We start from the raw sequence: 18040 nt of genomic DNA on the forward strand, positions 1-18040 counted from the left end.
TTAAGCTTTTTAAAAGCATTTTTGGAAGATTTTAGCTTTTTTTTGTAAAAAATAGTGATTTTAGCAGGGCAGACTGTGACCTTTTGTTTTTTTAAATTCCAGATTTTTCATAAATGACCCATTTTAAATACAACAGATCAAAATCAGTGTTTTAATGATGTTTATCCCATTATTTTATTCTTTAGGAGCTTTTTAGCATCTAGAATTTAAGTTATTTTTGGTTTTAGGAGACTTTTTACACTTTAAAGCAAAGAACCTTTGGCCTCCATCCAGTACACTGCACATAAGTGTGTGAGCCACAGAATGCTTCTTTTTTAGGTCACTGAAGGACAGGGAGTGCTGCTCCAGAGACAGGCAGGTGCAGCTGTTAGTAATTAAGTCCCAGGATATTTTTTTACCTTATGTTTCTATTTGCTTGGGTTTACTATGAACTCCAGTTACTCATTAGTGTTTTTTTTTTATTGTTTTCAGGCTTTGCTTACACTTTTTAACTAGTAGGGGAAGGATTATTTTGGATCCCCTTTCTGTTGCTCTTGGAGAACCGGGTTGAAGTCCCACTACAGCTCTTTGTGACTCTGGGCAAGTCAATTAATCCTCCATTTCCCCAGGTACAAATAAGTACCTGTATTTACAATGTAAACCCTTTGAATGTAGTTGCAAAAACAATAGAAAGGTGGTATTTCAAGTCCTATGTGTCCTCTTTTAGTTCACTTACTTATAATAGAGAGCTGTTTTGCAATGTTTATATATATATATTATTGCCCAATCAGCACAGTGAAAAATGAGTGCTAAGCGCCATTCTATAAATGGTGCTCTGAGTTGGGCACCATTTATAGAATAGCGTGTAGCACTGGGATCCGCGCCCTTTAGATGCAAGGATTTACACCAACTGAAACTTGGTGTAAATCACCGTGCCTTATTTTGCTGCAGATCTACCATATTCTGCAACACTGCATGCAAATTTTGGAACACCCGTGCCCCTCCCACAGCCACACCCCCCTTTTGGATCCACACACAAGAATTTACACATGCATCTTTGTAGAGTCTAGCCAAATGCGCATGTAAATTCTAATTATTGCCAATTAATTCTGATAACTGATTATTAGTGCTCAATTATTGGCACTAATTGGTTCGTTACTTAAATTGTGCACACCCAAATTTGCATGCACAACTTTGTGTACCATATATAGAATCCAAGGGTATGTGCATGATTCATTCATAACCCACACTGGAAGTTCTTAAATGTTTTCTACAACTTTCACAGCCTCTAAATCTGTTGTCCTTTACATTTGCATTCGTGTCTCATATACCTTTGATCATTTTGTATCACTGAACTGGGTAAGGAATAGCCTTTGTTATGACTTAATCATTGTTTACAATGTTTTTATTTGGGTTATCATTATTTATTGATTTAATTGACATATGTTATTATTTGTATAATATATTGGATTTGATTTTAATTTTATTTATATGTTTGAATTGGCAGTTGACCACTGATGCAGCCTGAGTGGATTCGAAACGTGATCACATTGGGCACTTTTTCTAACAAAACTTCTTATCCCTCATATCTGCCGATCTGCTTCATTTGTCTGCTGCTGAGCATTTTCAGATCGCCACCTCTCTGTGTTTCTGGTTAAGTGCTGGTTTATGCACATCTCAAATGCCAATAGCTCTTCTAAAATAATTGCCTAATGAATAGCAGAAGGGCGCATGATAAGACCTTCTCGCTTGGAGTGCCTCCTTCAGTTGAACAGAAAATAAAGAGATATATCTGGAGATCATGAGTTGATCTGATGGACAGTGGCGTACCTAGCATGGTTGCCACCCAGGGTGGAGCACCCCTTCCTCCAAGTACATCATTTCCTCTTCTCTCCTCCAAGCAGTATGGGGGTGCATTGAGCAGTCACAGGGCCACATGTGCTCAGCTGTTTTATTTGTTTATTTGTTACATTTGTACCCCACATTTTCCCACCTATATGCAGGCTCAATGTAGTTTACATAGTACCGTCAGAGGCATTTGCCAAGTCGGTTGATAACAAATACAATACAATGTTGACTCTACCGATCCCCTGCCCTGGAACAAGAAGTTGACGTCAGAGGGGGCAGAGGACCAGCAGAGCAGACAGCTGCGCACATGTAGAATGCAGCTCCATGACTGCTCAATGCAACCCCTTACTGCATGCACCCACCGCTGTGCCCTTGGTATGCCACTACACATGGCTGTGTATCTTACCTAGGAAGTGGTGTTGTGAAGAAAGCAGTTATTGCAGAAAAAGTGGGAGAGCGACCAAGGATACCAGAAACTGGAGGATGTTCGATAAAAAACAGTTTTATTGATAATTTGAAGACTCGACACAACGTTGTGTTTCGGCCGTCAGGCCTGCATCAGGAGTCGTAGGCGGAACTCAAAGCCTAGCTCTGTGGCTCCTACTGTCCCGGCTTTCAGGGTCCCCAATTCTGTCGACTCCACCGTCTTTCTCTTTCTTCACCTCAGGAGGATACTACGCAGCAATAGCTCCACAGGCGCAGACTTTACGTCACTTCTGGGATGTGAAGCACCATCCCTCAAATTCTATAAATGGCACCTATTTATTTATTTCATGGATTTATATCCCGCTTTAAAATCAAAGTGGGTTACAATAAAAACATTCACAATATAAAGCAAAACCCATCAAACGTTAATGACATATAAATGCATAAATCTTAAGCGCCATAAACATACTAGAAAGAACTGCTAAGACATACTAATCTTCATCCATCGCTTTTACAAAATAAACAGTTTTCATCTATTTCTTAAATTGTTGATAATCTGTACAAAGTCTTAAATAACCCAGCAGGTGATTCCACAAATTCCCCCCAGCTACTGAAAAAACCTGATTCCTTATTGCTGATAAATGATAAACAGGCACATCTAACTGTTTCTTTGCCACAGAATGCAAATCCCGTTGTGGTTCATACATGAACACAGAATCCACAAAATATTGTGGAATCTTACCATATATACATTGATGGATCAAAGGACTGGAGGAGTAGCCCAGTGGTTAGAGCACCGGTCTTGCAATCCAGAGGTGGCTGGTTCAAATGCCGCTGCTGCTCCTTGTGACCTTGGGCAAGTCACTTAACCCTCCATTGCCTCAGGTATAAACTTAGATTGTGAGCCCTCCTGGGACAGAGAAATAGCCAGTATACCTGAATGTAACTCACCTTGAGCTACTAGGTGTGAGCAAAAATCTAAATCTAAAAGTCACAATCAGAATTAGGCACACAATTGCATGCATGCCTAGTTATAGAATAGAGTCAGTTATGCGCAAAATATAATTAGCTAGTTGGTGCTAAATTGGCACTCAATTGTAGACAAGCACCAGTAATAGGCCTCTTAAGCACTAATTAGTCGTTGCACTAATTAGCAGTTACACACATGACTGACTTACACCCACCTCTATTCTGTATACTGAGTGCCTAACTGCCGTCACACACAACTCCAAAGAGGGCATTAATTTGGGAGGGGAATGGGCACATCAGGGGCATTCCAACTAACCTTGTGTCGCTTTACAGAATGCTTGATTTTATTTGCCCAACTGTCGCATATGGGCGCCACCATTGACACCAACCATAGACAAGGCGTAAGTGGTTGCGCCTAAAGTTTGGCATATAGCTGCAGACTTACGCCAGTATTCTACAACAGATACGGCGCAACTCTGCCGTTACAGGATACTAGCTTAGCGTCAAGTTATTTGGTACCTAATTTTTTGCGCCATTTCTACAATTTCCCACCATGGACTAGATTCTAATTATGGCGCCATAAAAATCGGCACTGAAATAAATACACCTAGGTGTATTCTATAAACTATGCGTAAAGATAGGCGCGGTTTATAGAATACACTTACTGCCTAAATTTAGTCGCAGGTATTTATGCCAAGTAAGACTTGGTGTAAATGCCAGTGACAAAGCCTGATGATCAAAGGTAAATGCGGACACTAGAAGCCACTAGCACTGGACTAGCGCCTGCATTTACCTTCACACATATGATTATCGGGCAAAGTGCCCGCACCAGGCAATACAGCAGAGTTCATTTAAATTAGAAATGCCCTTATATGGTAGGGAGCCTGTTATGATCCTATGGGGCAGGCAGGGTAGTGACTGGGTCTCGCTCCTGATTGGCCATGTCAGGGATTGGGTTGATGTCTGAGGCAGCTGATGTCAGATGCCAGACCCTATTTAAACATACCTACATAAGTATTGCCATACTGGGAAAGACCAAAGGTTCATCAAGCCCAGCATCCTGTTTCCAACAGTGGCCAATCCAGGTCACAAATACCTGACAAAATCTAAAAAAAGTACAAAACATTCTATACTGCTTGTCCCAGAAATAATGGATTTTCTCCTAATGGTGGATTTTCCATTTAATAACGGTCTATGGACTTTTCCTTTAGGAAGCCGCCCAAACCTTTTTAAAACTCTGCTCAGCTAACCGCCTTTATTACATTCTCTGGCAATGAATTCCAGAGTTTAATTACACGTTGCGTGAAGAAAACTTTTCTCTGATTCATTTTAAATTTACTACATTGTAGCTTCATCACATGCCCCCTAGTCCTAGTATTTTTGGAAAGCGTAAACAGACGCTTCACATCTACCCGTTCAACTCCACTCATTATTTTATAGACCTCTATCATATCTCCTCTCAGCCGCCTTTTCTCCAAGCTGAAGAGCCATAGCTGCTTTAACCTTTCCTCATAGGGAAGTCGTCCCATCCCCTTTATCATTTTTATCGCCCTTCTTTGTACCTTTTCTAATTCCACTATATCTTTTTTGAGATGCGGCGAACAGAATTGAACACAATATTCGAGGTGCGGTCGCACCATGGAGCGATACAAAGGCATTATAACATCCTCATTTTGTTTTCCATTCCTTTCCTAATAATACCTAACATTCTATTTGCTTTCTTAGCCGCAGCAGCACACTGAGCAGAAGGTTTAAACATATCATGAACGATGACATCTAGATCCCTTTCCTGGTCTGTGACTCCTAACGTGGAACCTTGCATGATGTAGCTATAATTCGGGTTTCTCTTTCCCACATGCATCACTTTGCACTTGCTCACAATAAACGTCATCAGCCATTTAGACGCCCAGTCTCCCAGTCTCGTAAGGTCCTCTTGTAATTTTTCACAATCCTCCCGTGATTTAACAACTTTGAATAACTTTGTGTCATCAGCAAATTTAATTACCTCACTAGTTACTTCCATCTCTAGGTCATTCATAAATATGTTAAAAAGCAGCAGTCCCAGCACAGACCCCTGGGGAACCCCACTAACTACCCTTCTCCATTGAGAATACTGACCATTTAACCCTACTCTCTGTTTTCTATCTTTTAACCAGTTTTTAATCCACAATACAACACTACCTGCCTTGCCTTTCCCTTCCCTGCTGTGTTTGCTGGCTGAGTCCTTAGTAAGAGCTTACTTCCTTTGTTTGGATTTCCCTATTAACCTTGTACCTGCTGTATCTGTTGCTTGGCTCTTGTGAGCACTGCTCCTCATCTGAGCTGTGTATCTAGAAGCAATCTATCTCTGTAGTATGCTTTAACCCTTTACCTGCTGTATCTGTTGCTTGGTTCTTGTGATCCCTGCTCCTCGTCTGAGCTGTATAACTAGAAGCAGTCTCTCTCTGTAGTCTGCCTTACCCTTTACCTGCTGTTTGCGGATTGCTCCTTATCTAGCTTTCATTGTCTTTTGTGTGGTTTCCTTTTTCCCCTATTCTTGCTGTAGCTTTTGTTTGGATCCTGTGTAGGTCACTCCTTCGTTTAGCTGTGTGGCACAGCTTGGGTTGCCTCTCTACGTGAGTTCCCCTATTCTGGTTATTGTCTGTAGCTGTGTGTTTGGTCTGGTGAGCTTTCGTTGGTGTCTGTGTATGGTGCTGTGTGCGGCCTGAGTGCCAGTCCCTTCCGTGAATTCTCTCTGTTCTTTTCCCCTCCCTTGTGTATGATTGGGTTACAGTTCGGCCTTGTAGCCCTTACGCTTTGACTCTGTACGTGTAGGTTCCAGTTCGGCCTTGTGGCCCGTATAAGTGGTATATTTCCCTTTCTGGTGGTGATCGCTGGTCTCAATGAGTGTGCTAGGCTTCATAGCCCGTTGTTACTGTATGAAACCTTTGATGATAATAGGTTTTTGTTACATCTAATTCAACAGGCTGAAATGGACCATACACCCACTGTCCTCCTGTTATCAGTTGATGATGAATAAGCATTTGATAGGGTGTATTGACCCTTTCTGTTTTCTGTCCTACAAAAAATGGGGATTGGAGGTTGTTTTCTCCTTTGTAAAGTTTATAAATGAATGGCTCATATACCAAGCCTTTGAATTGCCCACCTCTTTACCACTGCTTTTGACTCCTAACCACCACTCACTTGCCCTGTCCTTTATCCTCACCTCTTTATTCCCTTACCCTTAATTGTTCTTTTTTACCTGTCTTATCTAGATTGTAAGCTCTTTGAGCAGGGACTGTCTTTTTGTGTATGGTGTACAGCACTGCGTATGCCGTGTAGTGCTATAGAAATGATAAATAGTAGTAGTAGTAGTACTGTATATCGTGAGCTTGGTCTGCCCTAGGCCTTGGCCTAGGTCTGACTTAGGACTCAGCCTAGGCCCAAGGGCTCATGATCAACCTAACAGAGCCCTACCCAGCACATCCCAGGATGGAAGGCCAGGGCGCCACCAGTTTGAAGGTGGTGCCAGAAGAGGAGGGAGTGAACTACTCCCTCCTCCATCAGGGAGGTATGGGGGAGGGGCCACTAGGCCGACAGAGCAGGGGGTGTGGGGTTTGCAGACCACTGGGCCACAAGAGGGGTTTTTTTGGGTGTGAGGGGGGTTAGGGGAAAGGGAAATGGGACTTGATATACCGCCTTTCTGAGGTTTTTTTTGCAACTACATTCAAAGCGGTTTACATATATTCAGGTACTTATTTTGTACCAGGGGGCTGGAGATCCACCGGATCTTCACCTCCCGGGCCCTTGTGTCCGGGGGGGGGGGGGGGGGGGGGGTCAGGGGGACTGGAGTCCGTTACACACCAGCCTCCATGTTGCTGTCTGGAGGGGGGCTGGGGGGGCACTAGGTCACCAGGGCCAAATCGATGGTGGAGGTCCGGGGGTCCCACTGACCTCCATCTCCTGTGTTTGACAGGTCAAACAAGTGCGGGAGGATTGTGCTCAGGCACAATCCTCCTGCACTTTCCCCCTATGATCAGAGCTATTAGCGTGCCTAAATTTGCATGCTATTAGCTTTAATCATAAGGGTGTTATTGACCCACACTGTTCTAGCGCTAATTTTAGAGTGCTGATTGGAACAGCACAGGGCTTCTGATCATGGGGGCCTAAGTTAGGCGTGGAGCAGGTGTATTCTTTATCAGCATGCATAGGTTTTTGAAACGCCCATGACCCGTCCGCTCCACTCCCTTTTCGGTTCTTCATCTTAGAATTTACACACAGAACATTACATAATACACACAGTAAGTTGTGTGTGTAAATTCTAATTAATGCCAATTAGTGTCAATAATTGCTTGTAAAGTGGCAATTATCAGCGCTGATTGGCTTGTTATGATAATTAAGTTACGAGCGTAAATCAGAATATGACCTAATTTGGGTGCGCAACTCCGGTCGCACTATATAGAATCTGGGGGCATGCGTGTTATGCTTAATTTGTATGAAAATCTAAGCACGAAAACATGCATGGTCAGAATTGAGTACCGTGCACAGCATATATCACCACACAGCACTTACATGAAAATAAAAGGCCTTTGTGCACAGATAATTGCACTGCTAGTGCTGTAACACTTTTATTTAACAGTTCATTAAACCATGGTGGTGTAGAGCATACTGATAACAATACCCATGATTCTTCACATGCTATATTTACAAAAATTATGTCATGGACCCTCATTATAAAACCCACATAGAGCACCAATGATTCATGCTTTCAGGGCAATGCAGATAAAATCATAGGGCCAGGAGGCAGAGCATTTACATACAGCTACAGTGATCCCTACCCCAAAGGGCTTACAGTCTAAGGGGTTCCTGGGACACAGGCAGGTAAAGTGACTTGCACAAGTGACCAAGAGCGGAGGCACAGAACCACTGTTCCCTCTGAGTGGGAGTCCTCCACCTACAGTCCTGCAAAGGGGTGGTGCTGTTTCAGTATCATATTTTCGATAATGAGGGACAGGTAAGCTCTGCAGGACTCCTGAGAACCTGCATGTCCTTACTGATTGAAAACACAATATTGAAACAGCACCCCCAGTGGCAGTAATGTAGTTGGAGGATTCCCGCTCAGCTTAGAGGGATCAGGACTCAAGTGTTCTGGGCTCCATGGGCTATTCCCACACCTTTCCTTTCCCTGTTAAACATCATGAGCACCGGATTTACCCTGGCAAACCCGCTTTAAATGCTTGCATCCCATTAGTGTGGCACATGTATACTAAGGAAAAGCAAGACACAGGGACTGTTGTGTCTTGGCTACAGAGACCATTGATAGATATGGCTCAGGAAGAGGACGTGCCTAGACATTTTAAAGGCTTGGCATTCCTCTTTCACTCTTTTTCTTCCCCTCCCACTTCCTCTTTATTTGCACGCACAATTTTTAGCGCCATATATCGAATTAGGGGGTTAGTGCATTAATGCAAGGAGAGGGGCATAGGCATGTGACAGGGTAACTGGCGTAACTGCAGTGGCGTAGGAAGGGGGGCGGTGGGGCGGTCCACCCCGGGTGCACGCCGCTAGGGGGGTGTCGGCTCCGCTGGTTCCCTGCTCCCTCTACCCCGGAACAGGTTACTTCCTGTTCCGGGGCAGAGAGAGCAGGGAACCAGCGGAGCCGATGCAGCTCCCAGCGACGTGCAGTTGGGGCGGATCGGCCCTCCCGCCCGCTCCCCGCTTTCCTATGCTAGTAAGAATGCGCTCCGGGGGGGGGGGGGGGGTGTGCAGCGGTGACCTGCCCCTGGTGTCAGCCGCCCTTGCTACGGCACTGCGTAACTGCTGTATTTAGGTGTGCCCATTTAGGCCTGCCATTTAAGTATTCAATGCCTACATTTAGGCACGGCAATGCCAGTTTACACTGATAGTCTATAACAACGCGAGGCAGACTGACCATATGGGCAACTGGGCAGTGCCTGAGGGCCCAGTGGCTCTCTCCCCCCCCCCCCCCTGTAAACTACAGTGCCCCTGAGCCTCAGTGAGCACTCCCTGGGCCCACCTTGAAGGGCGCTGGTGGTCTAGTGGCCTCTTCGGGGGCAGGGAAGAATCCCACTCTTTCCTGCCCACTGCTGTTATTCTGCCTGGCGCTGCTGCATTTTCAAAATGGCTGCTGAGACTTCCCTGCAGCAGTCTTGTGAGACTGCCAAGATCTGCGAGACTACCGCAGGAAGTCTTAGCAGTCATTTTGAAAACACGGCGATGCTGGACAGAGCAGTGGCAGTGGACAGGAAAGAGTAGAGTTCTTTTCTGCCCCCAAAGTGGCCACTAGACCACCAGGGCCCTTCAAGGTAGGACATGGGAAGGCGCACTAGTGTACGGGTGGGGGGGGGGGGGGGGGGGAGGCGGTGGTGTGTGGATGGGGGGGGGGGGCTCAATGACCTCTATTGCCCGTGGGCCCAGAGCACTGTCAGTCCGCCCCTGATAACAACACGTTTGCATGTCAGTGCTCTTATAAATCAGTGCTTCTCAACCTTTTCCTGAAGGCACACCTAGCCAGTTGGATTTTCAGGAATTCTACAATTAGGGCTCCTTTTACAAAGCCACGCGAGCGATTCCAGCGTGGCAAATGCAACAAAGCTCAATCAATTCCTATGGGCTTTGTCGCCTTTGCCGTGCCAGAATCACTAGAATGGCTTTATAAAAAGAACTCTTGAGTAAAGTGATGTGGTGGCCGTGTTAATCCACTTTTAAAAGTAATAAATAGAAATTTTAAAAAAACAGAGAAAAGAAAATAGGATGATACCTTTTTTATTGGACTAACTTAATACATTTTTTTGATTAGCTTTTGAAGGTAAACCTTCTTCTTCGGATCAGAAATAAGTAAATGTTGATAAATATCAGTATATATAAGTGAAACACAAAAGAATTCCAATGACAGCCTCACAAGAAGAGGGTGGGGTGGGTTAGGTGAGAAACAGGGGGAGCTGGGGATTGTAGATATGAGGGTGACCAGACAGACCTTGGGATGTTGGTGTCGGAGGATCTGAAGGTGAAGAAACAAGGCGACGGCCGTGGCCAGAAGGATGCTAGGCTGCGTAGAGAGGGGCATAACCAGCAGAAGAAAGGAGGTGTTGATGCCCCTCTACAAGTTGTTAGTGAGGCCCCACTTGGACTATTGTGTTCAGTTTTGGAAGCCGTATCTTACTAAAGATGTAAAAAGACTGGAAGCGGTGCAAAGAAAAGCTACAAAAATGGTATGGATTTTGCATTGCAAATCGTACGAGGAGAGATTTGTTGACCTGAACATGTATACCTTGGAGGAAAGGAGAAACAGGGGTGATATGATACAGACGTTCAAATATTTGAAAGGTATTCATCCGCAAATTAACCTTTTCCGGAGATGGGAAGGCGGTAGAACTAGAGGACATGAATTGAGGTTGAAGGGGAGCAGACTCAGGACTAATCTCAGGAAGTATTTTTTCAAGGAGAGGGTGGTGGATATGTGGAATGCCCTCCCACGGGAGGTGGTGATGAAAACGGTAATGGAATTCAAACATGCTTGGGATAAACACAAAGGAATCCTGTTTAGAAGGAATGGTTCCATGGAATCTTAGTGGAGATTGGGTGGCAACGTCGGTAATTGGAAACAAAACGGGAGCTAGGCAGACTTCTACGGTCTACGCCCTGATCGTGACTGAATAGATAGGGATGGGCTGGAGTGTAAATTTTAAGGGGCTTCGATGTTAGCTTCAGAACTTAGTACAAGAACAGTACTGGGCAGACTTCTATGGTCTGTGCCCTGAGAAAGGCAAGGACAAATCAAACTTGGGTATACATATAAAGTATCACATACCATGTAAAATGAGTTTATCTTGTTGGGCAGACTGGATGGACCATACAGGTCTTTATCTGCCGTCATTTACTATGTTACTATGACAAAGCAGTAGAATTTGATGGTTTTGCATGCTTATTTTAAAAACAAAGATTTCCTTGTACTGTGGTCAGAAAGTGAGAATCTTCCCTGATGTGGCTAGGGTCACGCAGTTGAAGCATAAACTATTTCTTTTGTTGAAACCACGTTTACTTGCAGTTGGAGCTACTTTCTTTTTGCTGTCCTAACATTACCTGGGTAATTACCCAATTAGGGCCAGATTCTCTATATGGCACCCAAAAAATCGGCACAAAAAACACTGCACTTTGTGCTATTCTAAAAACCTCACCTAAAGTTAGGTGCAGTTTAAAGAATACGCATATCGGCTGTCCCACGACTAAAATGTAGGTGCAGCCATTTACACCAACTAAAGCCTGGTATAAATGCCCATGTCTTATTTAGGTGTGGATCGAGCATATTCTGTAACAGTGTGCGTAAATTTTAAGAATGCCTATGCCCTTCCCATGGCCACACCCCCTTCTGTGATCTGCACATTAGAATTTATGCACACCATTTTACAGAATTTCTTAGTAAGTCACGAGTGTAAATTCTAAATAGTGCCGATAATTGCTTGTTAGCGGCCAATTATCGGTGCTGATTAGCGTGTTAAACAATTAAGTTGCACACACAGATCAGATACATGTGCAGATTTACACACGCAACTTTAGTCGCCAGTTATAGAATCTGGGGGTTAATGGACTGAAAATACCACTAACCAGGTAACTCCCGGCTCTCTCCAGACTCCGCCCCTAGACCTTCCTGGCACTAACCGAATAGTACCAAGGGGTCTAAGGAGATATTCAGTAGCATTAACCTGTTCAATGCTGCTGAAAATCTGGGCAGGACCCAGTCAGTGTGAGTTAACTGGGTAGCAGCCGTTCCAACCCGCATCACGCATGCAGAATTTTCACCCCTCTCAGGGCAATATTCAAGTCACTGCAGGCTGATCTAGACTCAAATATTTAATACCAAACCATATCTAGTTATCAGCACTGAGTGTTCGGGTCTTGGATGACTGCCAGATCTGAGTACCAGCAATATTCAGAGCCGGTATCTGGAAAGCTATCTGGGAAGTTAGGTCTGTCATCAGTGAATATCAATGGCCCCCAGGTCACTTCCAGCTCCATCCGACCATGCTCCATTTCTGGATTGCCCTGGCACTAACTGGAAAGTGCCACGGTATCAGACATGATATCCAGCAATACTAAATAGCTATGTGCCATGGCATAGCATGTTGGACACCTGTCAGTGGGAATTAACCAAGCAGGAACCATTCCTACTCGGTTAATGCCCACTGAATATTGGCCCCTCTACTCTAGATAAAAGTAGAGGAAGAGAGGAGAACTTCAGCATGTCAGGTACATGTGGCCATCTTGGATCCGGCTCCTCAACCCTGTTGGAAGATGAATCTGTTTTCCTTTACTGAGCCTCCTGGCTCTTGCTGCATTCTGAGAGAGCTCAGACCCCCAGGTTTTATATGAGGGGCTTCCTGCTGTCCTCTGCAGTCATCCCCTCACTGCACAGCAGATGTGTCATACAACCACTAGCACTGCGGTCCACTTAGAGGGACAGTTCCAAAGATGTCGCTGCGACCTGTGTGTGGAAGAAAGGTGAGTCATATGGGGAGATCAGCTGAATAGAAATACTATCTATACAATATCAGCCACCTGAAAGCAAACTCATTCCCATGTGCTTTCACACTGTATGGGCCTTCAGCTTCATTAAAAAGAGGCATACTGGGGGGGTGAATTTGTAAACAATGCATATGCATTAAAGTTCTAAAGCTGCCCTACACCTAACCTGCATACTGCTAGTATGTCCTTTATTTTTCCATTTAAATGGTTTCAGTTTTGTGCAATGCATAACTCCCCGCTCTTTAGACACCATCCACGGGGATATTTTGTGTTTGAAAACAGCTTGGTTTGGGCTTTTAACTTAGGCGCACCACTGAAAATTACACATCAAATGATTTCAGATTGTTTTGCAGCATAACTTTGTGAGAAGTATTGTCTGAATTTAAGAGGCTGAGCACAAGTCTTCCATAGGCCAGCTCTCTCGCAGCTGCTTCTCCCAGTAAGACTCTCTAGAACACCTTACTGGTCTCAGCTGACAACATAATGTGGTCATCCCTGGCTCTATCATTAACAGAATGCAGAAGTTTTCCAGCCTCTCAAAAATAAGTCTCTAGGTATGGAGCAGAGTTTCTTTTGAGCCGGGGGATCTCCAAGCTGGTTCCCTCCTTCGGCTCTTGGATTCCTGCTATCAATGTGGGAGTCAATGATTTGCGGTGCACGTGGAAGGTCTTTCCACGTGTATTTGGCTTTTTCCTGGCCTCTGCCTCTTTTTTCTTTGCTTCTCTCTGCAGCTCCTTCTCCTGCCGTTGTCGTGTCTTCTCCTGCCGTTGACGCTCCTTCTGCTCCTCCTTTTCCTGTCTCCGCTCTGCCCTGCTTCTCCTCGCTGGTGGTTCATCTACCACGATGCTAGGGATGGAGGGTCCCTGCAGGTGGTCCTCGCTGCCCTGCCTCTGGGCTTCCTGCAGCTGCTGGGCATCAAAGACAGGTTTTGCTCCACACAGACGAGCTGTCGGGCAGAACTTAAAGTCTGGCCGTGTCTTTTTCATCTTCGCTAGCTGTGACCTGCACTCACGTTCAATCTCTCGGTCTGACACTGTTATCTCATATACCTGAAGGGGAAAAAAGGGGAACCAGGGTCAGACAGGTCTTATACTGGAGCCAGAAATATTTGAACATAACCTTCCTTGTCATCTATACCAGACCAGTCCAGACTAATGGGTTGTATCCATCTACTAGCAGAAGGAGACAGAGAAAATAGTTCCAAGTGAACCGCCCCTTAAGGGTATCGAGCAGCCTGGAAAATTCAGTATTTTCTCTGTCTCCTAGGGGATGGTGGACAGATCGTGCAGCTGCTCTGGATTGCTGGCTGGTTGCTCCTGTCCCAGATTCTTCTGGTGACAGTGGAGCCAGGGGTGTGCTGGTAGCCGTGATGGGGCTAGTTTTAGATGATACTCAGTGGGCCTGAGTTCCTCATCTGCCAGCTAGGTTGATATCCAGTGACCCTGGTTCCCTCCCCTCCCCTACCTCCCCTGCATGGGCGTAGTTTGACTTTTTCATTTGGGGGGGGGGGGGGAAAGGATGGGGCGGGGCACATTAGCATATTCATTTGCATACATTTATAGTTCATACATATTCATTAGGGTTATTCCTAAAAAAACAGCTCTTTCTCCCTCCCTCCCTTCCTTCTTTCCTCCTTACCCAGCACTCCCTCTTCCTCTCCAGTAGTATTTCCCCACCCCTTTCCCATACCATGCCTGTGTTGACCTTAGAAATGCATAGGCTCTATATGTAGAAATGCAGTACTGAGGAGGCAAAATGGCTGACAATTGACAGCAAATAGTTTCTTACCTTCCAGAGTAATGTCTTCAGATGGGTAGTTAGTTCCATGAGTTACAGGAATGAACCTCACTCATAAATCAGAGTGCACTGCTTGGTGATTATCTCAGTCTCCGCTGTATTGCCGATGCTCTTCTCTATTCTTTTCATTGTGTCAGATCTTTTTTTTTTTTTTTTGTTACATTTGTACCTTGCGCTTTCCCACTCATGCGGCTTACATGGAGCAATGGAGGGTTAACTGACTTGCCCAGAGTCACAAGGAGCTGCCTGTGCCTGAAGTGGGAATCAAACTCAGTTCCTCAGTTCCCCAGGACCAAAGTCCACCACCCTTACCACTAGGCCACTCCTCCACTCCATTTTCTAATCTACTCTTAGCTATTTCCTGCTCAAGCTGTTAAGAAGTTTTCTGTTATTATGGAAGGTTTCCTTTGCACATTTGCCCTTCTCAAAAGTCATCCTAAAACTGGTCTTCATTTGTAGAACTATCATGACCATCTTAAGAGCTGTACAGCTTCAAAAATCTAAAATCATACCTCTGGAACTGAAGCTAAACATAGCCCAAAGAGTTCATACAGCATGCAATAGAGGCCATTTTTTTGTGTAACAATCATAACAACGAATATATAGTGTAAAAAGCAAAATTTAACTTAATGTAAACGCAGTCGTCTTTCTTTCCTGTTGGCATAAACATCCACAATCTTCTCTGGATTTAGCTTTGCTGTTAAGTCCGCTTCAATGTGAAGAAGAGCCAAAGCTGAAAATCTATCTTCTCTCATAGTTGAATGCATCCAGTTTCTAATCCATCTCATTGCTGAAAAACTTTGTTCTGATGTAGCTGTTCCAACAGGGAATGTTATCGCTAACCGAATGAGTTTGTAGTAGTTAGGATATATTATTGGAGTCACTTCTTGAAGTCTTTCAAAGGTGACTGGAGTTTGAGAATTGTTAAGAATATTCATTTCTGCAGCCACAAGATGAGGATTTATTTTTAGAAGATCTCCATATTTCTGTAAGAGTGGATGGGTGCCAGTTTTGTCACACCTTAAAACAGAGTCACAGGCTTCAGCAATTTTCATTGATTCTTTTGAGAATCGTCTGTCTAATTCAGAAACTATGGCATCTAAAACAGGGAAGTACAACTTCTCACGCCACCTATTTCTTTCTGTGGTTGATGTAGTTTGTGTTTCATCTTTACTTAGTGTCTGCTCTTTGTGTTCTCTTTGACCCAGAGTTGTTGTAACAAAGAAATTGGTAAGAGCTACTGAGGTTTTACAAGCTCTTTTTCTTTTTGTAGAATCCTCATCTGATACTGCAATTTTGTGACTTTGACAGAATGATGCCATGATTTCTTTCCTTAAATCATTCCAGTCATCAGCTTGTCTGCATTTCTCAAAGTGTGTTTTCAGTTTTTCTGTGAGAGAGGAAGCTTTTCCAAGTGTGATATCAGTGCTCTGAAGTCCTTTATGGGCAACATGGATAATCTTCATTATGTCTTCAAAGATAATCAAACATGCAATGAATGATACTGTAGTCACGTGATGATAAAGGCCACTTGCTTCCACAGACCACTTTTCACCTTTTTCTGTCAGATCTTTTAGACAATTCATTATGCAGCATATTTGATTATTCTATATCTAAACCAACCACTTACTGATCCCTCTGAATTGATTATATTAATAATATTATCATTATTGGTCATTATATTTTACTGCTTTTTATTATGTATGTAAGTCATTCTACAAACATATCTTCCGTATTTCTTACATAGTATTATGTTAAATTAGAACAAACCTCTTACTCTGTTCATAATTTTATCTTTTGCAATATAATGTAAGCCACATTGAGCCTGCAAATAGGTGGGATAATGTGGGGTACAAATGCAGCAAATAAATAAATTGTGTTTTAACTGCAAAAAACACTTCACTTATGTGCCCAACGTGTTTCACTTGGTTACACAATCTCTTTCAGCTTTAGACCTAATGCTTTCTGCATGCCAATAAACTTTTGATGATTGGTTGGCTCAGCAAAGACAGAGTAAAGTTTATCAAGTACAGTTAGAAATCCCACAATACTACGATTTACTCTGCAGCATTCTACAAGCACTGAGTTTATGTGCAATGCAATGAATGTATACTGCAAACTGGTGGTCTTCTTTCATTCGCTGCTGTACTCCGGTCACATGTCCTGACATAACACAAGCACCATCATAAAGCTGGGCAGCAATTGGAATATTTTGCATTCCACTTGTTTCCAAACCTCTCTTGATGGCAGTATAAATCCCATCTGCATTTCGGAAAGATGAGCAATCAATAAAGCATAGAAATCTCTCTTTAATCTCAAGTTTAGAAAGCTGTTCTGTCTTAAAAGACCTGGCCTCATCTGCCATTATCGCAAAGAAGCCTGTTTCATTCACTGCCTCTACAATTTGTTTGCAAACTAAATCTGCACAAATCTGTACAATTTCATTTTGGGCTTGTGTAACTAAAATAACAGTCCTGCATTTTTTGGAAACTTGTATCATAGTTTGAAAAAAAATCACAGATTTCACGAAAAATTCCTCTAAAATTAGAATCTCTTCCTTCTTCATGGTCTCGGAAAGGTAACCCGAGTTTTGAAAGTAATTTAATAATATTACACACCTTGCAGAGGTAATCCCTGTTTCTCTGGACTGCATTCTTAGGACTCTCAGAAAGCTTTGCTGCTACTGATCCAGCTTTTTCACTCTGTTTGAAGCTCTGCCACTTCTCCATGCTTTTCACATGTATTTGAGAAGATCCATGCTTTGTCAGTTTTTCTGAGATTTTCTTCTAATCTCACACACCTTTTTTGATGAATGAGTCCTCAGCATAGGCTGTTTCTGACTGGAAGTGTCGACAGGGAAAGCAGAATGCAGCATCTTGCTCAATGGCGTATTCAACCCAGGGGAATTTTGCATAATGGAAAAATGAAAATGAACGGTTATACTTCCCAAACATTCTTTTCAGAAAATCATGCAGATGTACTGTACTTGTACTCAGTGCATCTAACGAGAGTAGCACTGATGTGGAAGCAGCCAGGGCTTGTCTGGAGTTGATGCTAAACGCGCATGGTAATCAAGAACTGGTTTCACAAAAAACTTTCTAATATCCATTTTGCATTTGATACGTCAAAAGTTTACTCTCTGGCATATTTAGAGAAATCCAACAGGTTCAGAATAGAAGTACTAGATTTCCAAGAGGAAGGAAATCTAGTACTTCTATTCTGAACCTGTTTTAGTGATATTCAATTATTTATTTTCTCCTCCACCTTGTAAGGCACTGCCTACCCAAGGAGGAGTGGCCTAGTGGTTAGGGTGGTGGACTTTGGTCCTGGGGAACTGAGGAACTGAGTTTGATTCCCACTTCAGGCTCAGGCAGCTCCTTGTGACTCTGGGCAAGTCACTTAACCCTCCATTGCCCCATGTAAGCCACATTGAGCCTGCCATGAGTGGGAAAGCGCGGGGTACAAATGTAACAAAAACAAAAAAAAACAGTGTTAGACT

The 18040-nt window shown here is 43.7% G+C and overlaps 1 protein-coding gene across 2 annotated transcripts in view; it reads right to left on the reverse strand.

The window, feature by feature from the left end:
- Positions 1-11550: 11550 nt before the first annotated feature.
- The window catches only part of TBC1D10C (TBC1 domain family member 10C), a 131592-nt gene continuing 125102 nt past the window's right edge, over positions 11551-18040 (reverse strand). For both annotated transcript variants that reach the window (XM_030185687.1, XM_030185678.1), the window contains exon 10: positions 11551-13793. In XM_030185687.1, the coding sequence (XP_030041547.1) occupies positions 13281-13793 (513 nt within the window). In that variant the 3' untranslated portion in view covers positions 11551-13280. The remainder of the gene's footprint in view (positions 13794-18040) is intronic.

The sequence above is a fragment of the Microcaecilia unicolor genome, chromosome 1, assembly GCF_901765095.1.
Source record: "Microcaecilia unicolor chromosome 1, aMicUni1.1, whole genome shotgun sequence".
Lineage (NCBI taxonomy): Eukaryota > Metazoa > Chordata > Amphibia > Gymnophiona > Siphonopidae > Microcaecilia > Microcaecilia unicolor.